At 44.3% G+C, this 27,676-nt stretch overlaps 1 protein-coding gene across 1 annotated transcript in view; it reads right to left on the bottom strand.

Moving 5' to 3' along the window:
• LOC137369779 (piezo-type mechanosensitive ion channel component 2-like) overlaps positions 1–27,676 on the bottom strand; it is a 1,207,705-nt gene that overhangs the window by 712,084 nt on the left and 467,945 nt on the right. Inside the window, exon 3 of the mRNA XM_068031235.1 lies at positions 21,543–21,668. Coding sequence (XP_067887336.1) covers positions 21,543–21,668 — 126 coding nt within the window. The remainder of the gene's footprint in view (positions 1–21,542; positions 21,669–27,676) is intronic.

Below are 27,676 nucleotides of genomic sequence, written 5' to 3'. Positions count from 1 at the left end.
GATTTTCCAAAATTCCCTAGATTCAGGGAAGGTTCCATTAAACTGGAAAATAGCCAATGTAACTCCTTTATTCAAAAAAGGAGGGAGACAGAAAGCAGGAAACTATAGGCCAGTTAGCTTAACATCTGTCATCGGGAAAATTTTCGAAGCTATTATTAAAGGCGTTATAGCAGGGCACTTAGACAAATTCAAGGTAATCTAGCAGAGTCAACATGGTTTTGTGAAAGGGAAATCATGTTTAACCAATTTCACAGAATCACAGAATAATAATTTATTGGAGTTCTTTGAAGAAATTACATGTGCTGTGGATAAAGGGGATACTGTACATAGATTTCCAGAAGGCATTTGATAAAGTGCCACTTCAAAGGTTATTGCAAAAAATAAAAGCTCATGGTGTAGGAGGTAATATTTTGGCATGGATAGAAGATTGGCCAGCTAACAGGAAACAGAGAGTAGGCATAACTGGGTTATTTTCTGGTTGGCAAGATATAATGAGTGGTGTGCAGCAGGGATCATTGCTGGGCCTCAACTTTTTATAATTTATAAAAATGACTTGGATGAAGGGACCAAAGGTTTGGTTGCTAAATTTGCTGATGAAACAAAGATAGGTAGGAAAGTAACTTATGAAGAGTACATAAGGGGGCTACCATCAGATATAGATAGGTTAAGTGAGTGGGCAAAGATCTGGCAAATGGAGTACAATGTGGGAAAGTGTGAAGTTGTCCATTTTGGCAGGAAGAATAAAAAAGAAGCATATTGCCTAAATGGTGAGAGATTGCGGAGCTCTGAGATGCAGAGGGATCTGGGTGTCCTAGTGCATGAATCATAAAAGGTTAGTATGCAGGTACAGCAAGTAATTAGGAAAGCTAATAGAATTATAATTTATTGTGAGGGGAATTGAATACAAAAATAGGGAGGTTATGCTTCAGCTATGCAGGGCATTGCTGAGACAACATCTGGAGTACTGTGTACAGTATTGGTCTCCTTATTTAAGGAAGAATGTAAATGCGTTGGAAGCAGTTTCGAGAAGGTTTACAAGACTAATACCTGGAATGGGCAGGTTGCCTTATGAGGAAAGTTTGGACAGGCTAGGCTTGTATCCGCTGGAGTTTAGAAGAGTAAGAGACAACTTCATTGTAACATATAAGATTCTGAGGGGTCTTGACAAGGTGGATGTGGAAAGGATGTTTCCTCTTTTGGGAGAATCTAGAACTAACAGTCACTGTTTAAAAGTGAGGGGTCGCCCATTTAAAACAGAGATGAGAAGTTTTTTCTCTCAGAGGGTCATAAGTCTTTGGAACTCTCTTCCTCAAAAGGCAGTGGAAGCAGAGTCTTTGAATATTTTTAAGGCAGAGGTAGATAGATTCTTGATAAGCAAGAGGGTGGAAGGTTATTGGGGGTAGGCGAGAATGTGGAGTTGAGGTTACAATCAGATTACCAAAGATCTTACTGAATGATGGAGTAGGTCCGAGGGGCCGAGTGGCCTTCTGCTCCTGATTCGTATGTTCATATGAGGGGAATGGTGGATCTCTCTGCTCGAAAGCCGCGCTGTGCCTCAGGGTAGACACACTCAGCCAGCTTCTGGAGTCTGTTTAAAACGACTCGAGCGAAGACTTTCCCTACTATGCTGAGCAGGGAGATTCCACGGTAATTGTTGCAGTCACCGCAGTCACCCTTGTTTTTATAGAGGGTGATGATATTGGCATCGCGCATGTCCTGTGGTATTGCTCCCTCATCCCTGCACAGGCAAAGCAGTTCATGGAGTGCTTGGCACTTGATTATTTCAGGGGTAATGCCGTCCTTTCCAGGGGCTTTTACACTGGCTAGAGAATCAATGGCATCACTGAGTTCTGATTTTGTTGGCTGTTCGTCCAGCTCATCCATGACTGGCAGAGACTGGGCTACATTGAGGGCGGAATCAGTGACAACATTTTCCTTCGAGTACAGTTCTAGGTAGTACTCCACCCAGCGGTCCATTTGCTTGCGTTGGTCAGTGATCGTGTCCCCAGATTTAGACTTGAGGGAGGCGATCTTCTTGATGGTTGGCCCAAAAGCTCTCTTGATGCCATCATATATTCCTCTGATGTTTCCGGTGTCGGAGGCCAGCTGAATACGACTGCATAGGTGTTGCCAGTCGTCATTTGCACAGCGCCTGGCTGTTCTTTGTGCAGCGATTCTGGCTACTTTAAGTGCTACGGATGTTAACTCGCTGGGGGCTCTCTTCAGAGAGATCCACCATTGACATTCTGTTCTCCCTTCGCTAGCTGCAGGAGAAATGCCGCGAACAGATGTCCCTCTACATTGCTTTCATAGATCTCACCAAAGCCTCTGACCTCGCCAGCAGACGTGGTCTCTTCAGACTATTAGCAAAGATCGGATGTCCACCAAAGCTACTAAGTATCATCACCTCATTCCATGACAATATGAAAGGCACAATTCAGCCTCATCAGACCCCTTTCCTATGCTGAGTGGCGTGAAACAGGGCTGTGTTCTCGCACCTACACTGTTTGGGACCTTCTTCTCACTGCTGCTCTCACATGCTTTCAAGTCTTCAGAAGAAGGAATTTTCCTCCACACAAAAGATCAGATGGCAGGTTGTTCAACCTTGCCCGTCTTAGAGCGAAGACCAAAGTACGGAAAGCCCTCATCAGGGAACTCCTCTTTGCTGACGATGCTGCATTAACATCCCACACAGAAGAGTGTCTGCAGAAACTCATCGACAGGATTGCGGCTGCCTGCAACGAAGTTGGCCCAACCATCAGCCTCAAGAAAACGAACAACATTGGACAGTATGTCAGAAATGCTCCATCCATCAATATCGGCGAACACGCTCTGGAAGTGGTTCAAGAGTTCACCTACCTAGGCTCAACTATCACCAGTAACCTGTCTCTTGATGCAGAAATCAACAAACGCATGGGAAAGGTGTCCGCTGCTATGTCCAGACTGGCCAAGAGGGTGTGGGAAAATGTCGCACTGACCCGGAACACAAAATTCCGAGTGTTTCAAGCCTGTATCCTCAGTACCTTGCCCTACGGCAGCAAGGCCTGGACAACGGGCAGCACAGTGGCGCAGTGGTTAGCACCGCAGCCTCACAGCTCCAGCAACCCGGGTTCAGTTCTGGGTACTGCCTGTGCAGAGTTTGCTTGTTCTCCCTGTGACTGCATGGGTTTCCGCCGGGCACTCCGGTTTCCTCCCACTGCCAAAGACTTGCAGGTTGATAGGTAAGTTGCCCATTGTAAATTACCCCTAGTGTAGGTAGGTGGTAGGAGAATAGTGGGGATGTGGTAGAGAATATGGGATTAATGTAGGATTAGTATAAATGGGTGGTTGTTGGTCGGCACAGACTTGGTGGGCCGAAGGGCCTGTTTCAGTGCTGTATCTCTAAATAAATAAATAAACATATATCAGCCAAGAGCAATATCTCAGCTCATTCAATCTTTGCTGCCTCTGGAGAATCCTTGGCATCAGGTGGCAGAACCGTGTCTCCAATGCAGAAGTCCTCAAGGTGGCCAACATCCCCAGCATATACACCCTACTGAGCCAGGGGCGCTTGAGATGGCTTGGCCATGTGAGCCGCATGGAAGATGGCAGGATCCCTAAGGATGCATTGTACAGCGAGCTCGTCACTGGTATCAGACCCACCGGCTGTCCATGTCTCCGCTTTAAAGATATCTGCAAACGTGACATGAAGTCCTGTGACATTGACCACAAGTCATGGGAGTCAGTTGCCAGTGATCACCAGCCATAAAGGCAGGGCTAAAGAATGGCGAGTCGAAGAGACTTAGCAGTTGGCAGGAAAAAAGACAGAAGCGCAAGGACAGAGCCAACTGTGTAACAGCCCTGACAACCAATTTTATGTGCAGCGCCTGTGGAAGAGTCTGTCACTCCAGAATTGGCCTTTATAGCTGCTCTACACATCACTGATCTCCTCTAGGTGCTTCCCCATTGTCTCTCGAGACCAGAAGGCCAAAGAAGAAGAAGATGATGGGAATCCCTTTTGGTTGATGAATACTGTTGGGTAATCTGAGGACACCTTGATTGACACATGTGTGCAATCTATCACTTGCAGTACCTGTGGGAATCCAGCCAGTGCAGCAAATCCAAGGGCTCTCTCATTCTGACTGACCACATCAGTGATGAAGCGCACATATGCGCCAGCCCCTGGCAAACACGGCCTCCGTCACCTGGGAGGTGCTCTGGGGGGAACAGATAGTAAGATTCTGCAAATATCTCCTGCAGATCCCTGGAAGGAGCCTAAGCCAGACAACTTGACCGCCACTGGCGGTGCGTGTTCAGCTGGTCCACCTGGCAGGTGGCCTTCTTCCAGGGGTCTGCAAATGTCAGCAACCACCGATGGGAAAACTTGAGCCTTTTGAGGCACTGCTGCTCAGTCATGAAAAGAAAGCTAATCCTCTGTCCACCTACTCTGTGTTGGATCAGATGGATCCAAGAATACTGAGGGAAGGGTGGAAATTGCACAAGCACTGGCCATAATCTGCCAATCCTCCTTAGATACAGGGGTGGTGCCAGGGGACTGGAGAATTCCAAATGTTACACACTTGTTCAGAACGGGATGTAAGGATAAACCCAGCAACTATGGGTTGAATTTTACTACCCTCCCCACCCCCCCACCCCGACGTTGGGGGTCGTGGCGGGGGGCCAGGAAAATCTTTCCGGGAGAGGCCCGCCATGTGCTTCGACGTGGGGAAGGCCCCGCCTCAGTTTACCAGCGGCGGGGAGGCCTCGGGGACGCCCCCACCCCCCCACCCCACCTGCTCATCGAAAAATACCTATTTAACATATTTAAATAAATGATAAATAAAGAGTAATTATTACCTCGTCGTAACGCCCATCCTATACCGATATTCCAGCTGGTTGCCGGAACCCCCGTGGCGTAACACTGGTGGGCAGGGGGGAGGAGTGAAATTTTCAGGTCGGGTGGGGGAGCAAGGAAAACTCCTATAATTGGCTGAGGATATGGTGGGAAGCAGTTGAGGGGCAAAGGAAACAAAGTTTGGATGGGGAAAAGTTCATGGTGAGAAAATGATTTGTGTGGAAAAGACAATAAATAAAGTGCTTGGTCATTGCGGCGGGGGCTTGGAGAGGGGGTTCAATCTTTTAGTAATTTTATAAATTTCAATGTTGCCTCCATTTCACTTTAAACATTCAAACAACCTGTAAGGGCCTAAAGCCCTTTAAAATGGCGCCAGCGCCTGCACAATGGCGCAGGACACCATTGCCGGGGATGGGGCGCCTGCCCCCTCTACGTCATCGGGGGCAGTTATTCTGCACCCTGCATGTTAATGAGCTGCTGCACGGCTCATGTCTCACGCTTGCACCATGCACTTTTTGAGAACAGCAAGCTACCAAAATTCAACCCCGTAGGTCAGTCAGTTTAACTTCAGTGGTGGAAAAATTATAGAAATGATGGGCTGATCTTGGCGGCGAGCTTCAAAAACGGCACGGCACACTCACGAGACGTGCGCCCTGGAGCCGCCGCGATATTTCGTGTGGCGGCTCATTGACATATCCGGGACGGACTGCCCGCCCCCGATGACATAGAGGGGCCGATGCCATTTTTAAAGGGCTTCAAGCCCTTCCGAAGCATTTAAAATTTTAAAGTGACAGTTTTTTAAAAATTAAAAATAAAATCAAAGTTCTAATCCCCTGTCCCACCCCCCCTAATGACTAATCAGTTTCTTAGTTGCCCTCTCCCCACAAAAAACTTTTCTTCCAATCCCGAACTTCCAATCTCGGATCTCCAAACGGAGAACCGAAGGCAGCGACTTCCAGCAATCAACCAGAATTTTGGCGTGGGACAGCTGTCATGATGAGGTAAGTAATTCTGCATGAATTAACATTCATTTAATTATTTAAATTAAGTTTCCATCATCGAGCAGTGGGGGTGGTGGCCATGAGGCCTCGCCGCCGCCGGTAATATGGGGCCGGGCCTTCCCGGCGTTGAGGCCCATGCAGGTCTCTACCGGAGGTATTTTCCCGGCCCCCACCCCCCGCCATGAGCCTCGATGTCGGGGGCCTGGTAAAATTCAGCCCATACAGTGGGGTTTGCCCAGGGATCGGTACTAGCACCACTGCTTTCTTTGATCTATATTAATGACCTTGACTTGGGTGTCCATGGCATAATTTCAAAATTTACAGATGACACAAAACTTTAAAATGTTGTGAACTGTGAGGAGGACATAGACAGGTTGATGAAATGGGCGGACAATGGCAGATGAAATTTAATGCAGAGAAGGGTGAAGCGATACATTTTGGTACAACGAATGAGGAGAGGCAATATAAAGTAAAGGATACAATTACAAAAGGGATGCAAGAGCAGAGAAAGGGACCTGGGGGTGTAGGTGCACAAATCGTTGAAGGTGGCAGGGCAGGTTGGGAAAGTGGTTAATAAGGCATAGGGATCCTGGGCTTTACAAATAGAGATATAGAGCACAAAAGCAAAGAAGTGGTTCGGCCTCAACTGGAATACAGTGTCCCGTTCTGGGCACTACACTTTAGGAAGGACATGAATACATTAGAGAGGGTGCACAAAATATTTACGAGAATGGTTCCAGAGATGAGGCACTTCAGTTAGACGGATAGATTGGAGAAGTTGCGATTATTCTCCTGGGAAAAGAGAAGGTTGAGAGGAGATTTAATAGAGGTGGTCAAAATCATGAGGGATCTGGACATTGTAGATAGGGAGAAACTGTTCTCATTAGAGGTAGGGTCGAGAATCGGAGGACACCAATTTAGGATGATTGGCAAAAAGCCAAAGGCGACATGAGGAAAAACATATTTATGCAGCAAATGATTAGGATCTGGAATACACGATATGATAGTGTGGTGGATGTAGATTCAATCATGGCTTTCAAAAGGAAATTGGATTATCTGAAGAGAAAAGATTTGCAGGTCAACAGGGAAAGGGCAGGGGAGAGGGACTAATGTGTTGCTCTTGTAGAGAGCCGGCAAGGACACAAAAGGCTGCATGGCCTCCTTCTGCTCCTTCCGTGCTGTAATATTTGGAGGTGGGGGGGGGGGGTTCATGTGAGGGGAGCTCTAGAAAGTTAACAGGGAAGGACAAGGCAGTAGAGCAGGGTAGGGATATGGGTTATGATAACCAGAGTGTGACAGGAAGGGACAGAACGTACAAACATAACAGTGCACCTGCAAATAGGGTCAGACCAGGGAAAAATGGTAAAAAGACAGAATTCAGGGCTCTTTATCTGAATGCACACAGAATTCATAATAAGATGGGTGAATTGATAGCACAAATGAAAATAAGTGGGTATGAAATGATAGCCATTACAGAGACTCGGTTGCAGAGTGACCAAGGCTAGGAACTGAATATTCAAGAATATTTGACATCTTGGAAGGATAGGCCACCAAACAGCAGCCATATTGTAAGACAATGTATAAATCAAGAAATAATGGGGGCTTGTTTGAAAGGCACTGAAATAATCAGGATCGATTTTAACTTTCATATCAATTAGACAATGACAGAGGAGGCAGTGGCGTAGGGGTATTATCTCTGGACTAGTAACCCAGAGACACAGAGTATTGAACTAGAGACATGTGTTCGAATCCCACCACAGCAGATGGTGGAATTTGAATTTAATTAATAAATCTGGAATTAAAAGCTAGTCTAATGATGGCCATGAAACCATTGTCGATTGTTGTAAAAACACATCTGGTTCACTAATGTCCTTCAGGGAAGGAAATCTGCTGTCCTTACCTGGTCTGGCCTACATGTGACTCCACACCCACAGTAATGTGGTTAACTCTTACATGCCCTCTGAAATGGCCGAGCATGCCACTCAGTTGTACCAAACCGCTACGAAGTCAATGAAAAGGAATGAAACCGGACGGATCAACCGAGGCACCGACAACGGCAAACCCAGCCCTGTCAACCCTGCAAAATCCTCCTTACCAACATCTGGGGGCTTGTGTCAAAGTTAGGAGAGCTGTGCCACAGACTAGTCAAGCAATAGCCTGACATAGTCATACTCATGGAATCATACCTTACAGACAATGTCCCAGACACTGCAATCACTATCCCTGCGTATGTCCTGTCCCACCGGCAGGACAGACCCAACAGAGGTGGCGGGACAGTGGTCTACAGTAGGGAGGGAGTCGCCCTGGGAGTCCTCAACATTGATTCCGGACCCCATGAAGTCTCATGGCATAAGGTCAAACATGGGCAAGGTAGCCTCCTACTGATTACCACGTACCGCCCTCCTTCAGCTGATGAGTCAGTACTCCTCCATGTTGAACACCATTTGGAGGAAGCACTGAGGGTGGCAAGGGCACAAAATGTACTCTGGGTGGGGGACTTCAATGTCCATCACCAAGAGTGGCTCGGCAGCACCACTATTGACCGAGCTGGCCAAGTACTAAAGGACATAGCTGCGAGACTGGGTCTGCAGCAGATGGTGGAGGGAACCAACACAAGGGAAAAACATACTTGACCTTGTCCTCACCAATCTGCCTGTTGCTTCTGTCCATGACTGTATTGGTAGGAGTGACCACCGCACAGTCCTTGTGGAGACGAAGTCCCGCCTTCACATTGAGGATACCGTCCATCGTGTTGTGTGGCACTATCAATGTGCTAAATGGGATAGATTTCGAACAGATCTAGCAATGCAAAACTGGGCATCCATGAGGCGCTGTGGGCCATCAGCAGCAGCAGAATTGTACTCAACCACAATCTGTAACCTCATGGCCTGGCATATTCCCCACTCTACCATTACCATCAAGCCAGGAGACCAACCCTGGTTCAATGAAGAGTGCAGGAGGTCATGCCAGGAGCAGCACCAGGCAGACCTCAAAATGAGGTGTCAACATGGTGAAGCAACAACCCAGGACTACTTGCATGCCAAACTGCATAAGCAGCATGCAATAGACAGAGCTAAGCGATCCCATAACCAACGGATCAGATCTAAGCTCTGCAATCCTGCCACATCCAGTCGTGAATGGTGGTGGACAATTAAACACCTAACCGGAGGAGGTGGCTCCACAAATATCCCCATCCTCAATGATGGGGGAGCCCAGCACATTAGTGCGAAAGATAAGGCTGAAGCATTTGCAACAATCTTCAGCCAGAAGTGCCGAGTTGATGATCCATCTTAGCCCCCTCCTGAAGTCCCCAGCATTACAGATGAACTTAGAGCTTGGATTAGTACTTGGAATCATGATGTTGTTGCTATTACAGAGACTTGGTTGAGGGAAGGACAGGATTGGCAGCTAAATGTTCCAGGATTTAGAAGCTTCAGGCGGGATAGAGGGGGATGTAAAAGGGGCGGGGGAGTTTCATTACTGGTGAAGGAGAATATCACAGCTGTACTGCGGGAGGACACCTCGGAGGGGTCATGCAGCGAGGCAATATGGGTGGAGCTCAGGAATAGGAAGGGTGCAGTCATGATGTTGGGGGCTCACTACAGGCCTCCCAACAGCCAGCGGGAGGTAGAGGAGCAGATATGTACACAGATTTTGGAAAGATGTAAAGGTAACAGGGTTGTAGTGGTGGGTGATTTTAACTTCCCCGATATTGGCTGGGACTCACTTAGTACTAGGGGCTTGGATGGGGCAGAATTTGTAAGGAGCATCCAGGAGGGCTTCTTGAAACAATACATAGATAGTCCAACTCGGGAAGGGGCCGTACTGGACCTGGTATTGGGGAATGAGCCCGGCCAGGTGGTCGAAGTTTCAGTAGGGGCGTATTTCGGGAACAGTGACCATAATTCCATAAGTTTTAAGGTACTTGTGGATAAGGATAAGAGTGGTCCTCGGGTGAAGGTGCAAAATTGGGGGAAGGCTAATTATAACAATATTAGGCAGGAACTGAAGAATTTAGATTGGGGGCGGCTGTTTGAGGGTAAATCAACATCTGACATGTGGGAGTCTTTCAAACGTCAGTTGAATAGAATCCAGGACCAGCATGTTCCTGTGAGGCAGAAGGATAAGTTTGGCAAGTTTCAGGAACCTTGGATAACGAGGGATATTGTGAGTCTCGTCAAAAAGAAAAAGGAAGCATTCGTAAGGGCTGGAAGGCTAGGAACAGCCGAATCCCTTGAGGAACATAAAGACAGTAGGAAGGAACTTAAGCAAGGAGTCAGGAGGGCTAAAAGGGGTTATGAGAAGTTATTGGCAAAAAGGATTAAGGAAAATCCCAAGGCTTTTTATATGTATATAAAGAGCAAGAGGGTAACCAGGGAAAGGGTTGGCCCTCTCAAGGACAGAGAAGGGAATCTATGTGTGGAGCCAGAGGAAATGGGCGAGGTACTAAATGAGTACTTTGCATCAGTCTTCACCAAGGAGAAGGACTTGGTGGATGATGAGCCGAGGGAAGGGAGTGTAGATAGTCTCAGTCATCTCATTATCAAAAATGAGGAGTGTTAAGTGTCTTGCAAAGCATTAAGGTAGATAAGTCCCCAGGGCCTGATGGGATCTACCCCAGAATACTGAGGGAGGCAAGGGAAGAAATTGCTGGGGCCTTGACAGAAATCTTTGCATCCTCATTGGCTACAGGTGAGGTCCCAGAGGACTGGAGAATAGCCAATGTTGTTCTCTTGTTTAAGAAGGGTAGCAAGGATAATCCAGGAAATTATAGGCCGGTTAGCCTTACATCAGTGGTAGGGAAATTATGAGAGAGGATTCTTCGGGACATGATTTACTCCCATTTGGAAACAAATGGACGTATTAGCGAGAGGCAGCACAGTTTTGTGAAGGGGAGGTCGTGTCTCACTAATTTGATTGAGTTTTTTGAGGAAGTGATGAAGATGATTGATGCAGGAAATGCAGTGGTTCGGTCGGAGACTTGGGCGGAGAAATGGCAGATGGAGTTTAATCCGGACAAATGTGAGGTGATGCATTTTGGAAGGTCTAATGCAGGTGGGAAGTATACAGTAAATGGCAGAACCCTTAGGAGTATTGACAGGCAGAGAGATCTGGGCGTACAGGTCCACAGGTCACTGAAAGTGGCAACGCAGGTGGATAAGGTAGTCAAGAAGGCATACGGCATGCTTGCCTTCATCGGTCAGGGCATAGAGTATAAAAATTGGCAAGTCATGCTGCAGCTGTACAGAACTTTAGTTAGGCCACACTTAGAATATTGCGTGCAATTCTGGTCGCCACACTACCAGAAGGACGTGGAGGCTTTGGAGAGGGTACAGAAGAGGTTTACCAGGATGTTGCCTGGTTTGGAGGGCATTAGCTATGAGGAGAGGTTGGATAAACTCGGATTGTTTTCACTGGAACGACGGTAGTGGAGGGGCGACATGATAGAGGTTTACAAAATTATAAGCGGCTTGGACAGGGTGGATAGTCAGAAGCTTTTTCCCAGGGAGGAAGAGTCAGTTATTAGGGGACATAGGTTTAAGGTGAGAGGGGCAAAGTTTAGAGGGGATGTGCGAGGCAAGTTCTTTACACAGAGGGTGGTGAGTGCCTGGAACTTGTTCCCGGGGGAGGTGGTGGAAGCAGGTACCATAGAGACGTTTAAGAGGCATCTTGACGAATACATGAATAGGATGGGAATAGAGGGATACAGACCCTGGAAGTGCAGAAGGTTTTAGTTTAGGCAGGCATCAAGATCGGCGCAGGCTTGGAGGGCCGAATGATCTGTTCCTGTGCTGTACTGTACTGTTCTTTGTTCTTTGTTCTTTCTACAGATGACAGACTTCAGCCAATTCAATTCACTCCCCATGATATCAAGAAACGACTGAAGGCACTGGATACTGCAAAGACTATGGGTCCTGACAATATTCCAGCAATAGTACTGAAGACCTCTGCTCCAGAACTTGCCGCACCCCTAGCCAAGCTGTTCCAGTATAGCTACAACACTGGCATCTACCCGGTAATGAGGAAAATTGCCCAGGTATGTCCTGTACACAAAAAGCCGGACAAGTCCAACCTGACCAATTACCGCCCCATCAGTCTACTCTCAGTCATCAGTAAAGTGATGGAAAGTGTTATCAACAGTGCCATCAAGCAGCACTTGCTTAGCAATAACCTGCTCAGTGATGTTCAGTTTGGGTTCCGCCAGGGCCACTCAGCTCCTGACTTCATTACAGCCTTGGTTCAAACATGGACAAAAGAGCTGAACTCAAGAGGTGAGGTGAGAGTGCCTGGCCTTGACATCAAGGCAGCATTTGACCGAGTATGGCATCAAGGAGCCTAGCAAAATTGGAGTCATTGGGAATCGGGGTAAAACTCTCTGTTGGTTGGAGTCATACCTAGCACAATGGAAGATGGTTGTGGTTGTTGGAGGTCAATCATCTGAGCTCCAGGACATCACTGCAGGCATTCCTCAGGGTAGTGTCCAAGGCCCAACCATCCTCAGCTGCTTCATCAATGACTTTCCTTCAATCATCAGGTCAGAAGTGGGGATGTTCGCTGATGATTGCGCAATGTTCCGCACCATTCGCAACTCCTCAAATACTGAAGCAGTCCGTGTTGAAATGCAGCAAGACCTGGACAATATCCAGGCTTGGGCTGATAAGTGGCAAGTAACATTTGTGCCACACAAGTGCCAGGCAATGACCATCTCCAACAAGAGAGAATCTAACCATCTCCCCTCGACATTCAACTGCATTACCATCGCTGAATCCCCCACTATCAACATCCTAGGGGCTACCATTGACCAGAAACTGAACTGGAGTAGCCATATAAATACCGTGGCTACAAGAGCAGGTCAGAGGCTAGGAATCCTGAGGCGAGTCACTCACCTCCTGACTCCCCAAAGTCTGTCCACCATCTACAAGGCACAAGTCAGGAGTGTGATGGAATACTCTCCACTTGCCTGGATGGGTGCAGCTCCAACAACACTCAAGAAGCTCGACACCATCCAGAACAGAGCAGCTCGCTTGATTGGCACACTATCCACAAACATTCACTCCCATCACAACCGATGCACAGTGGCAGCAGTGTGTACCATCTACAAGATGCACTGCAGCAACGCACGAAGGCTCCTTAGACAGCACCTTCCAAACCCGCGACCTCTACCACCTCGAAGGACAAGAGCAGCAGATGCATGGGAACATCACCACCTGCAAGTTCCCGTCCAAGTCACACACCATCCTGACTTTGAACCGTTCCTTCACTGTCGCTGGGTCAAAATCCTGGAACTCCCTTCCTAATAGCACTGTGGGTGTACCTACCTCACATGGACTGCAACGGTTTTATAAGGCAGCTCAGCACCACCTTCTCAAGGGCAATTAGGGATGGGCAATAAATGTTGGCATAGCCAGTGACGCCCACATGAATGAATGAAAAAAAAAATCAAGTTGGCAAAGGTCACCTTGAGGATGAGTTCGTCGAGTGTATTTGGGACAATACATTCTGGAACCAGCCAGGGAACAGGCTATTGTAAACCTAGTAATGTGTAATGAGACAGGATTAGTTAACAATCTCGTCGTAAAGATTCCTCTCGGCAAGATTGATCATAACATAACAAAATGTCACATTCAGTTTGAAGGTGAGAAACCTGGGTCTGAAACTAGTGTCTGCAACAGTAGTAGACTCGCCAACTTTAAGGGCATTTAAGTGGTCATTGGATAGACATATGGATGAAAATGGAATAGTGTAGGTCAGATGGTTTCACAGGTCGGCGCAACATCGAGGGCCGAAGGGCCTGTACTGCGCTGTAGTGTTCTAATTCTAATTCTAAACTTTAATAACGTCAATTACAAAGGTATGAAGACAGAGTTGGCTACAGTGGACGAGGAAAATAGGTTAAAAGGTAGCACAGTAGATAAGCAGTGGCAGACATTTAAGAAACCAGCAAAGGATGATTGAAAAAAAAACAAAGCAGGAGAAATTAGAATATGAGAGTAAACTAGTAAGCAATATAAAAACAGACAGTAAGAGCTTCTACAAGGATATAGAAAGGAACAGAGTAGCTCAAGTAAAGGGGAGATGGTGGCATAATGGTAATGTTACTGTGCCAGTAATCCAGAGGCCCAGGCTAATTAATTAATTAATAATCTGGAGTTGAAAGCTAGTATTAGTAATAGTACCATGAAACTATTATCGATTGTCATAAAAAAACATCTGCCCTTTAGGGCCTGGCCTATATGTGACTCCAGACCCACAGCAGTGTGGTTACTCTTAACTGTCTCTGAAATTGCTGAGCAGTTCAAGGGCAATTAGGGATGGGCAACAAGTACTGGCTTGCCAGTGATACCCACATATCACATATTACGACCGAGGTGGGAGGAGTGTACTGTCTTTACTGCGTGACATAACTGTGCTTGCTTATCCTCCTCCTGGCGATGATATTGTTTCAACATATTGATGTGACACAGCCAATTCTTTTTCCAGCGATCTGGGGTGTCAATCAAATAATCAAATAATAATTTTTTGACCACTTTATATAGACCACTGAACTGTGGTTTGAGCAGTTCACCCTGTAAAGGTAGTAATACTAACACCTCCATCCCCTGGTTGAAATGTTCGGGTCTTGGCATGCTTGTCCGCCCATTTCTTCCTGGTTGTTTTGGAAGCTTTCAAGTGCTCCTGAGCCACTTTGCAGGCTCTCGTGAGCCACTCCCAGAACATTTCCTTCGGATTATCCAAATCCCCAAAGAAAGTTTCAGATATTCGGCTATCTGTCTGTGGTGCCAATTTGACCGCCGACAATGGAACTTGTTTAGCCATTGCTTGGGTCGCTACACATGATGGAAAAATGCCTGGAACCTTTTCCTGCAACTCTCCTGTCTCTTTAACTACTGGAGAAGCTACTACTTCGCTCTGGCCAAATCATTCTCCAGGAGTAAGTCAACTCCGTCTACAGGCAAACTATGGACATCTCCTACAGTTACCGTTCCAGATGTTAGGTCACATTCCAGGTGCACCCAATGCAAAGGTACAGGTATATACTCCCCGCCGATACCATTCACTAAAACCTTAGCATTTAGTGCGTTCTCTGGTGGAAATGTCATGCCTTTCCCCAGCAAAAGAGTTTGGGTGAGTCAAGAACACAAGAAATAGGAGCAGAAGTAGACCATATGGCCCAGCTTGGCTGATCTTGGGCTTCAGTTCCATTTTCCTGTCCACTCCCCATATACCTTGATTTCCTGCGAGTCCAAAAATCGATCTATCTCAGCCTTAAATATATTCAATGACAGAGCATCCACAACCCTCTGGGGTACAGCATCCAAAACCCTCTGAAGTAATTTCTCCTCATCTCAGTCCTGAATGATTGACCCCTTATCCTGAGACTGTGTCCTTGTATTCTAGATTCCCTGACTAGTGGGAACAATCGCTCAGCTTCTATCCTTTCAAGCCCTTTCAGAATCTTGTATGTCTCAATTAGATTGCCTCTCATTCTTCTAAACTCCAGAGAATACAGGCCCAATTTACTCAGCCTCTCATCATAGGACAACTCCCTCATCCCAGGGACCAATTTAGTAAATCTTTGATGCACTGCCTCCAATGCAAGTATATCCTTTCTTAAATGTGGCGACCAAAACTGAACACAGTTTTCCAGGTGCGGTCTCACCAAATCCCTGTACAATTTTAGTAAGACTTCTCTATTCCTGTACTCTAATCCCCTTGCAGTAAAGGCCAACATGCCATTTGCCTTCCTAATAGCCTGTTGCACCTGCATATTAAATTTGTGTAAAAGCAAAATACTGCGGATGCTGGAAATCTGAAATAAAAACAAGAAATGCTGGAACCACTCAGCAGGTCTGGCAGTATCTGTGAAAAGAGAAGCAGAGTTAACGTTTTGGGTCAGTGACCCTTCTTCGGAACCCAAGTCTCTCTGAACATCAACACTTACCAGTTTCACACCTTTTAAAAAATATTCTGATTTTCTATTTTTACGACGAAAGTGAACAACCTTACACTTCCCTACATTATACTCAATTTGCTATCATGTTGCCCACTCACTTAACCTGTCTATATCTCTTTGCAGCCTCTCTACACCCTCCCCCCAGCTTACCTTTCTACTGAGCTTTGTATCATCAGCAAACGTAGATACATTACTCTCTGACTCTTCATCCAAGTTATTAATATAGAGATATAGAGTGTAAATAGCTGAGGCCCCAGCACTAATCCTTGCGGCACCCCCCTATTCACTGCCTGCCAATTTGAAAATATACCATTTATGCCCACTCTCTGCTTCCTGTCTGTTAACCGATCACCTATCCATGCTAATATATTATCCCCAACACCATGAGCCCTTACCTTGCCTATTAATCTTTTATGTGGCACATTATCGAATACCTTTTGAAAATCCAGCTATACTACATTTACTGGTTCCCCTCTATCTACCCTACTAGTTACATCCAAAAAAAACTCTAATAAATTTGTCAAACAGGATCTCCCTTTAGTAAAACCATGCTGACTTGTTCTAATCATAAGATGCTTTTCCAAATGCAATGTTAAGACTTCTTTAATAATAGATTCCAACATCTTCCCAACAACTGATGTTCGGCTAACTGGACTATAGTTCCCTGTTTTCTCTCTACTTCCTTTCTTGAAAAGCGGCGTAACACTTGTCAGCTTCCAATCTAACGGGACCATTCCTGAATTTAAGGAATTCTGGAAAAACATAGCCAGCGCATCCGCTATCTCTGCAGCTATCTTTTTCAGAACCCTAGGACATATGGAATTGTCAGATTTTAGTCCCTCAAGTTTCTCCAATACTTTTGCTCGACTGATATCAATATCCATAATTTCCTCACTCTTTTTGGCCCCTAGGTTACAGCCTATTTCTGGTATGGAACTTGCGTCTTCTACTGTGAAGACAGACAAAATATTTGTTCAATGCCTCTGCCATTTCCTCATTCCCCATGATGATTTCTTCTGTCTCTGCCTCTAAGGGACTAATGTGTACTTTAGCTACTCTCTTCCTTTTTATGTACTTATAAAAGCTCTTACAATCTGTTTACTTTCATATTTTTATTTTTTCCCTTTTTATCAACTTTTTGGTGGCCCTTCGCTGGTTTCTAAAACACTCCCAATCCTCAGACTTGCCACTATTTTTTGCAACATTGTAAGCCTCTTCTTTTAGTGTAATACTCTCCTTCACTTCCTGAGTGAGGCACGGATGGGCCTTTCCGTTTTTGAAGGAATGTACTTTTGTTGAACCCTTTGAATTGTTTCTTTAAAGGTTTCCCACTGTTCATTTACCACCATACCTTCCAGTCTATTTAGCCAATTAACCTTAGCCAGTTCTCCCCTCATACCTTCGTAACTGGCTTTGTTTAAAGTTTAAGATTCTTGTTTGTGATTGAAATATGTCACTTTCAAAGTTAACATGAAATTCGATGGTATTATGATCACTATTTCCCAGCGGATCTTTCAATGATTATTAACCCTGCTTCATTACACAATATGAGATCTAAGATAAGCTTTATCCCTAGTCAGTTCTACAATGTATTGCTCCAAGAAACTGTCACAAAAGCATTCTACAAATTCATCTTCTAGACCACTATTGCCAATTTGATTGTTCTAGTCAATATGCAGATTAAAGTCCCCCATAATTAATACATTATCTTTTTTACATGCACCAATAATTTCCCATTTAATGTTCTCTTCAATATTATAACTACTGTTAGGGGGCCTGCAAACTAGTCCCACCAGTGTTTCTGACTCCTGCTATTCCTATTCCTAATTTCCACACAAACTGATTCTACTTCATGATCTTCTGAGGCCAGATCCCTTCTTATTAATGTCCTCATGCCATCCTTTACTGTCAGGGCTACTCCTCCTCCTTTGCCATTCTGTCTGTCTGTCCAAAATATTGTGTACCCTGGAATATTTATTTCCCAACCTTGATCTCCTTGTAACCATATCTCGGTAATGCCAATTAGATTGATATTATTTACCTCTATTCATGCCACTAGTTCATCTATCTTATTACAGAGGTGTTGTGCATTCAGATAAAGGAACTTCAATTTCATTTTTTTATCTCTATTCCCTGCAATGACCTTATTGCCAATGTGCAATTTTTGTTAAACTCTCTATCCCTTCTTGTCCCATTCTGTTGGGAGTTAGCCACATCACTATCCTGGTCCGATGCCCTGACCTCTCTCTTTGGATTTCTAAATTTCCCTTTACCCAAACCCTCCACCTGCGCTCTATTAGTTTAAAGCCCTGTCCACAACCCTAGTTATGCGATTGGCCAGGACACCGGTTCCAGCCTGGTTCAAGTGTAGCCCATCCCAACAGAATAGCTCCTTATTCCCTGAGTACTGATGCCAGTGCCCCGAGAATCAAAACCACTTCTTTCCACACCACTCTTTGAGCCATGCATTTAGTTCTCTAATTTGCTTAACCCTGTGCCAATTTGCATGTAGCTCAGGTAACAATCCGGAGATGATTACCTTTGATGTTCTGCATTTTAGTTTGGAACCTAACTCCTCAAATTCTCCAAGCAGAACATCATTTCTGGTTCTGCCTATGTCATTGGCCCCTACCTTTAGTGCCTGCATCCAACAATCAAAATTAATATGGTTTATCCTCTCAAATTCTATATAAGTCTGCCCAGGCTGTGTCTGGAGGTTCCGAAATTTCTGCCAGTAAGCTTCAGGGACTAACTCATAGTGAGAATAGCTTTTTTTGCCATCTCATAATCTGCAGAAACCTTCTCAGAAAGCATGGCATAAACTTCATGAGCTCTGCCCATCAACCTGCTTTGCATAAGCAGTGTCCAGCTTTCTTTCAGCCACCTCTTCTGTCTGGCTATCTTTTCAAAGAAATGAAAAATGCCTCTATGTTCCTTTCCTTAAACTTCGGGAGGGCTTGCACAAATTTAAACAGCTCTCCACTGGGTCCTGGCTTGGAGTCAGATCTTTCTTCACCAGAATCTTTCCTGGAGTCAAGCCACTCTGTTGTCTTAGTTCCAGCTTTTTTAACTTTGAATTCCCTTTCTCTTTGAAATGCTCTCTCCTTTGCCCTTTTCTCTCTGTCAAGATAAAGTTTTTTCATTGTCAATTCTCTTTCCTGTTCAAGCTTATGTTTTCCAATTCTTTTTCCTGCTCAAGCTCAAGTTTTTTCCATTCCAATTCTTTTTCCCTTTTCCTTTTCAAGTTCAAGCTGCTTCATCCGCAACTGAATTTCAACTGAACTACCACCTGGCTCACCTTTTTCTTCTTTTAATTTCAAGTGCTTTGCTATTACTTCAATTATATCTGCTTTATTAACCCCTGATTTTAACTCTAACACCAACTTTTCTGCCAATTCCTTTAGCCTAACCTTGGTTAAGTTTCTCAAATCACTCATGGATAAATCCTCCCTCCCCAGAAAGGTCGTAGCAACTGACAAAGACTTTCCAGTAATGCAAACTTTATTTTAATGCCACAGGCATTCTGGTTTTTCCTTTTCCTCTTTTCATTTATTGTTACCCCACTTACAATTGCACGCCATCGACTTTGGGTTATCCCGCACAGTGCCCCCAATTATATGTTACGACCAAGGTGGGAGGAGTGCACTGTCTTTTCTCGTCCCACTTCTCCACAAGTCACAACAGATATTTTTTAAATGTTTATCAAGTTACCGATACGGTCAATCATATACTCTACTCTTCATCCCAGAATAAAATACACCAACCAGGTTTCTGTAATAAACAACAAAATTATCAGTTTATTATAAAACTAAACGTATCCAGTCACAAAGCAAAGCATTAACACACAGATTGAAATATGAAAGTTCCTCTTTTAAATCCCCCCACACAAGCTCTCACATACACTGAAAAGAATAAAGAAATTCACTCAGCAGAGCTCTGTTACAAAAAAAAAGACAAAAGAAGAATACTTTGGCCAAATACTTGCTAATTCCTGAAGAGAAAAAAAAGAAGATATGGAAAGATGTCAGTTGTCCCTTTTGGTCTGATGTCTGAGTACACATAGACGAGTCACTGGGATCTTTTCTGGAGCAGCTGTTTTCAGGCTGCATGGAGAATTAATCTGGCAGTTACCGATCTGCCAATTATATACTCTATTTTTATTTCAGAATGAAATCCACCAACCAGGTTTCTTTAATAAACAACAAAATTATCAATTTATTATAATACAAGACTTATTCGGTAGAGGCAAAGCATTAACACACAGATTGAAATTTGAAAGTTCTCTTTTAACTTAGTCCAACACACACACACATTGGTTAAAGAAAAGATAAAGAAGTTTTCACTGCAGAGATCTTTCTACAAAGAAAAAACAAAAAAAAATACTTTGGCCATGTACTTGTTAATTCTTGAAGGAAAAGAATAAGATATGGAATGATATCAGTTGTCCCTTTTCTGGCATCCCAAATACACATAGGCAGCTGTCACTGGGATCTTTGTCTGGGATTTGTCTGGCAGGCTTTCCAGGAGAAATGTGGCATCAGGGGTTTCAGCTATCATACACTGGATTCTCAGGGTTTCTCAGAGAGGTGGAGAAAGGATGAACTGGTCTTCTCTCTTAGCAGTCCAACTGATTCAAAACGATACCAACTCTTGATCACCATAAATCTTGACATGTCACTTCTCTGTAAATAACTCCCCCTAGTCATCAAGGCTCCTGTTGTTTATTTAGCTTAAGACATATGACATCCAGTAAGTGTTGTTTTTAAACCAAGTCCCAAAGCCCTCTCAGTGACCTTTTTAAAAAAAAAACAGTGGCTCCTCAGATTTCCACAGACTTTTACACACAAGGCCTCAAATATATAAAGAAAATAGAAGCACTTTCATAACAATATAGGTAGGAAGAAAGTGGAGAGACAATATAAAATAAAGGGTGCAATTCTAAAGGGGCTGCAGGAGCAGACGGGTGTATATGTGCATATAAGTCATTGAAGGTGGCGAGACAGGTTGAGAGAGCAGTTCATAAAGCATACAGCATCCTAGGCTTCATTAATATGGGCATATAGCATTGTTTTGGCCTCAACTGGAGTATTATGTACAGATCTGGGTGCCATATTTTAGGAAAGATGTGAAGGCATTAGAGAGAGTGCAGAAAAGGTTCACGAGAATGGTTCCAGTGATGAGGAACTTCAGTTGCGTGGATCGATTGGGGCTGTTTTCTTTGGACAAGAGAAGGTTGAGAGGAGATTTGATAGAGGTATTCAAAATTATGAGGGGTCTAGGAAGGATAGATAGGGAAATTCTGTTCCCATTGATGGAAGGATCAAGAACAAGAGGGCACAGATTTAAGGTAATTGGCAAAAGAAGCAATAGCGACATGAGGAAAAACTTTTTCACGCAGCGAGCGGTTAGGATCTGGAATGCACTGCCTGAGAGTGTGTTGGAGGCAGGTTCAATCGAGGCATTCAAGAGCGAATTGCATTGTTATGTGAAAAGGAAGAATGTACAGGACTATGGGAGAAGGCCGGGTAGTGGCACTAGATAAACTGCTCTTTTGGAGAGCCGGTACACACACGACGGACCGAATGGCCTCCTTCTGCACTGTAACAATTCTCTGATACTGTAAACTCCAAATATTAAATCCAGACCAAGAGCCATAGCTCCCTATTGAATCCTTTACCTCCAATATAAATTAAAATCATTATGCACATGGTGTTGTCACAACACCTGAAAAAGAATAAAGGAGTGTACTTACAATTGAAGCCTGGTTTGATTTTTTCATTAGCTTGGAGGCTGTAAATTGTAATTTGAAACAAGGCATGCAGCAGCAGAAAGGTGAGGCTTGTAAAACACAAGGTTTTCAGTAAGCGGCCCGTATGTCCTGGAACAAAACAAAAATTCAATAATAAGCTCCCAGTAAAAAATTCTAATTAAATCAAATGACCAGTTAACATATTGACAGTCAATTTAGAAGCGTTATACTTTACGTTTCATAGCTTTCCTTTCTTCCAGCTAAAAGTGCCAGACTGTTGTCTGGCTCACTAGCATGCTCATGGGTTACATTTTGCATTGTGACTTATATTCGCCATCAGTTTCACCAATTTGCATATGCATACATTGTGGATTTGTATTTTTTACCCAATTTTAGAAGCACCATTAGGACTATAGACATAGACAAGGGATAATTTACTCCTCAATCAAATTTTCCTGAAGACTATGGATGCTGACTATATGAGGTACAGTGGTGTTGCAGAGAAGGTGGAATTGTTCTCCTTACAGCAGAGAATGTTAGGAGGGGTTTTAGTAGAGGTATTCAAAAATTATGAAGGGTTTTGATAGAGTAAATAAAGAGAAAATGTTTCCAGTGGCAGAAAGGTTGGTAACCAGAGATCACAGATTTAAGATACTTTGCTAAAGAACCAGAGGGGAGATAAGGAGAACTTATTTCAGGCAGCAAGGTGTTATAGCTTTAGTTTTAGAGATACAGCACTGAAACAGGCCCTTCAGCCCACCGAGTCTGTGCCGACCATCAACCACCCATCTATACTAATCCTACACTAATCCCATATTCCTACCACATCCCCACCTGTCCCTATATTTCCCTACCATCTACCTATACTAAGGGCAATTTATAATGGCCAATTTACCTACCAACCTGCAAGTCTTTTGGCTTGTGGGAGGAAACCGGAGCACCCGGAGAAAACCCACGCAGACACAGGGAGAACTTGCAAACTCCACACAGGCAGTACCCAGAATTGAACCCGGGTTGCTGGAGCTGTGAGGCTGCGGTGCTAACCACTGCGCCACTGTGGATCTGGAAGTCAGGGCTACAGACAGAGAGTGTAGGACTAAGCTCCTTCAAAGAGCCAGCTCATGCACAATGGACAGTATTGTCTCCTTCTGTACTGTATAATTCTATGCTTCTACTTCAAAGATTCTAAACCAAGGAATGTTCCACCTTCTATGATTCTAAACCAAGGAATGTTCCACCTGATTTTGGTAATATTTCATGGGGTAAATTCTGTACTTAATTTCCAAACCAAATTAAAAGAAGATGTGGTTAGCACCACAGCCTCACAGCTCCAGCGACCCGGGTTCGGTTCTGGGTACTGTCTGTGCGGAGTTTGCAAGTTCTCCCTGTGACCGCGTGGGTTTCCGCCGGGTGCTCCGGTTTCCTCCCACTGCCAAAGACTTGCAGGTTGATAGGTAAATTGGCCATTGCAAATTGCCCCTAGTGTAGGTAGGTGGTAGGAGAATTGAGGGAAGGTGGGGATGTGGTAGGGAATATGGGATTAATGTAAGATTAGTATAAATGGGTGGTTGATGGTCAGCACAGACTCGGTGGGCCGAAGGGCCTGTTTCAGTGCTGTATGACTCTATGTTTGCCGAACATGATTGCTCAAGGTGTATTATAGGAAACAATGATCATGGATTAAAAGTAACTAGTTAATGTATTTGCTTTTCATTTTTGATTCTCAATGTAATAAACTAAAGAAACAATTTTATTAGGAGAAAAAAATTTCTACATTTCTTCTGAATTAGCTGATCTCATGGGGTGGGGTGGGGGGGAGGTTCAGAAGTTATAGTGCTAAAATTGGCCTTAGTCCCTTCGGCTGTGAGGATGAGAAGTACTTGAACTGTCTCTCCTAAATGGTATCCTATTGGTAAATGAACATGTACACATGTGTGTATGAATTATTTAGCTCAGGGCAGAATTGCATTTATCTGTGTTAACTTTCATGGTGCCTTCTCCCATACTTGCTTCGATGACAAATCCACTACCTCCACCACCAGCGCACAATAGCAGCATCTACAAGATGCACTGCAGCAACTCACCAAGGGTCCTTCAGCTTTTTAAACTCTTTTTGGAGGCTCCTCAGACAGCACCTTCCAAACCCGCGACCTCTACCACCTAGAAGGACAAGGGACAGCAAATGCATGGGAAGACCACCACCTGCATGTTCCCCTCCAAGTCACTCACCATCCTGACTTGGAACTACATCACCATTCGTTCACTATCGTTGGGTCAAAATCCTGGAATTCCTGCCTAACAGCACTGTGGGCGCACCTATGCCACATGAACTGCAGTGGTTCATGAAGTGGCTCACCAGTGTAATATTCTGATAACTATTAGGCTTAGTACAGAATATATGAGTCTGATGGCTAAAATAACGGAAGTTCATTCTACACGTCTTGCACCTCAGGTTTCCTCTACAACGCTCCATGAGCTTCTGTACAGATTACATTACATCACTTCTGTGATTATGCACACAGTCTATTTACATAATCTGCCCAGTAACAACCTAATGTCCACTACAACCAGAACCTTCTCAAGGGCAATTAGGACTAGGCAGTAAATACTAGCTTTGCCAATGATGGCCACATCCCAAGAAGGAATAAAAAAAGCACATGAAGACTATCTCTTTGGGTAATGACCCAGAGGGCTATTGAGCTAATGGAACCATATGCCAGCAACTAACAGCAACATCAGAAGAGGAGGGAGGAGGGGAGGAACCGAGAGAACAACTGGAATTTTTTATTGAAGAACAAGATTAAAATAAAAAGTAATTTTGACAACTTATGACTTTGCTGGCTTTAGAATATTGCCTCCACTTGTTCAGTATTCCAGAAAGAGCACAGTAAACTAAATTATACGAATGGTTAACAAGATTTTCTCAGGAAGGGCATATACTAAAATAATATTGGCATAGACACAGAGCAGAATAATGAACTTACATTTAGATTGTACCTCATCACAACCAAAGCACTTCACTTTGTGCAGTTAACCTTAATGTAGAGAGGTGGTGGCATAGTGGCAGTGTCACTGGTCTAGTAATTCAGAGGCCTAGGCTAATGCTCTGGGGACTGGGGTTTGAATCCCACCACGGCAGATGGTGAAATTTGAATTCAATTAATAAATCTGGAATTAAAAAGCTAGCTAGTCTGATGGTGACCATAAAACCATTGTCAATTGTTGCCCTTTAGGAAAGGAAATTTACCGTCCTTACCTGTTCTGGCCTACATGTGACTCCAGACCAGCAATGTGGTTGACTCTTAAATGCCTTCTGAAATGGCCACTCAGTTGTATTAAACTGCAACTAAGCCTAAGAAAAGGAACTCTCTCCCTAACAGCACTGTGAGTGTACCTACTCCACATGGACTGCAGTGGTTCAAGAAGGCAGCTCACCACCACCTTCTCAAGGCAATTAGGGATGGGCAATAAATGCTGGAAGTGATGCCCACATCCCATGAATGAATAAAGAAAAGCAGGGTAGTCATTTTGTCTACAATAGGGTGCCGCAAGCAATTGCTTACTTTCTGGCACTTCTTGCCTTGGAATCAGAAGATTCGTGGGTTCAATTCCCACTCTAGACACATGTACTAAAAACTCTAGTGGAGTACTGCAATGTTGCCACATTTCTTACATTATAACAGTGACTATACTTCAAAAGCATTTCATTGGCTGTAAAGTACTGTAGGATGTCATGAGGTTGTTCAAGGTGCTATATAAATGTAAGTCTCTTTTTTTATCAAAAACACTTCAGTGGTTATTTAAGGAAGAAATGTTGGCCATGAAATCAGGACAGCATTATTCTTTGAATACTGCCAGCTGAATAGGCAGACCTAACATTGATTTTATATTTTATCCTTTGATGACACAGTCCAGCATCTGAAATATCAACCTAGTTTATGCATTCAGATCCTGGACTCAGTGGTACAAACTGAGCCAAGCGATATTTTTACAGCTGCTTTATAATTACCTGCACCTTTTTCTCCAAATAGGAAGGCAAGTTATAAATATGTATTTTTTAATACTTTACATTAAATGAGGCTCCACCAAAAATAAACAGTAAATTGCAATTTTAACCATGATTCGGCTGCAGTCAAACTGTACAATGCAGACTTGATCAGACCCAGACACTGTAGCAAGGTTACTATTTAGCTATTCAAGAGGCGGTCTTTTTGTCATAGGAACATAGGAAATAGGAACAGGAGCAGGCCATTCAGCCCTTCGAGTCTGCTCTGCCATTCAACTAGATCATGGCTGATATTCCACCTCAACACCAATTTCCTGCACTATCTCATATCCCTTTATATCTTTAATATCTAGAAATCTATCGATCTTTGTCTTGAATATACTCAATGACTGAGCCTCCACAGCCCTCTGGGCTAGAGAATTTCACTGATTCTCCACCCTGAAGAAATGAAGTGAGGAAATTCCTCCTCATCTCAGTCCTAAATGGCCTACCTCTTATTCTGAGATTGTGTCTCCTGGTTCTACACGCCCCAGCCAGGGGAAACATCCTTCCATCCCTAAAATAGCACCCTCTCCTGTTGGACTTGCTGCATACTGGGTAAAAACTTTCTCCTGAATGCACCTCAAGAATTCTGCTTCCTCAATTCCTTTCACACTAAAACTATTCCCAGTTAATACTGAGGTAATTAAAATCCCCTACTATTACTGCCCTGTTGTTCTTGCACTTCTCAGAGGCATAGCCTAAAGAGCCAGGCTTTTCAGGAGTGAAATTAAGAAACACTTCGACACATAAAGGGCTGAATTTTATTTTCCGCCATGGGTGTAAAAAATGGCAGCCCACATGCGCCGCCACGCGCCGCCATGTTGCCGTGATCTACTGCATGGTGGATCAAGATAATACTCTGGATGGGCTGCCCTCCTCCAATCACGTGGCGGGGGCGGGCTCTGCGATGCTGCCAACAGCACAGCTTCTTGTGCGCAGGCGCTGGCGCTATTTTTAAAGGGCAGCCACACCTGCCACTAAATTTAAATATTTAAAACCATACCCCCCTAGTACACCGCAATAAAAAATATTGCCCTCACCCCACCCAATAAGACTTACAGATAACTGTTGCCCTCTCCCCCACAAAAGACTTACATGCAAGACTTGACCTCCCCCTCCAAGCTGTTCAAAGTGCACAGGTCACCCCTTCCCCTAACACTATTCATGTACATTTGACCCCAACCACTCCTCCCACCCCCAACTTCATGAAAGTCCCACATACCCCTCTTCCCCATCTCGGTGTCACAAGTTTTCCCTGGACGGGAAAGTAAAGGCATATGAGTGCTGGCCGCCGCTCTGAAGATCCCGGGCAGCAGGTAAGATCGCTGACAATTTTATTGAAATGAATTAATTTTCATAACTTACATATTCAAATTTGGGTCCCATCATCCAACAGTGGCTGGGGGGGTGCCACCACAGAGCCTCACCGCTGCTGGGAAGATAGGGCCCAGCACTCCTGGCATCGGGCTCTGTGGCGGGCTGTTGCCGGTACAATTTTCCGGCCCTCTCCCCGCCACGGATCCCAACATGGGAACCTCAGCAAAATCCAGCCCAAAGGGTGGTAGAAATTTGGAACTCTCTTCCACAAACAGTAGTTGATGCGAGATCAATCATTAATTTTATATCTGAGATTGATAATTTCTGTTAACCAAAGGTTTAAGGTATATGGGGCAAAGGCAGGTATATGGAGTTAGATCACAGATCAGCCATGATCTCACTGAAAGGCAGAACAGGCTTGAGGGACTAAATGGCCTCCTTCCGTTCATGGACCTGTTGGGCTTACTGACCTGTTTCTACTCTGTAAATATTTTGTAAGATGTTTTTGTCATTATGTAGGGATGGTATTTCAGTAATAAAAATCCTGATTTGACTATGCTTATTTTGTAAAATGTGTGTTTGTTTCAACATCACTATGTATGAACTGCAAATTTAAAAAGGAAATTATAGGCCATGGCCATCTGGAACTTCCCTTGTCTTGTTTGCAGTCTAAAGGCTAAGAATTAAATTTGAATAATCAATTTGTAAAATGTGATTGCTTTATGAGAAATGAGATATACTTTGCCTGATAGGCGCGACAATCTTAGAGTTT

The sequence above is a fragment of the Heterodontus francisci genome, chromosome 5, assembly GCF_036365525.1.
Source record: "Heterodontus francisci isolate sHetFra1 chromosome 5, sHetFra1.hap1, whole genome shotgun sequence".
In the NCBI taxonomy this organism is placed as follows: Eukaryota; Metazoa; Chordata; class Chondrichthyes; order Heterodontiformes; family Heterodontidae; genus Heterodontus; species Heterodontus francisci.
Note: the sequence above shows the minus strand (reverse complement) of the source record. Positions and strands in the feature narration are given on the sequence as shown.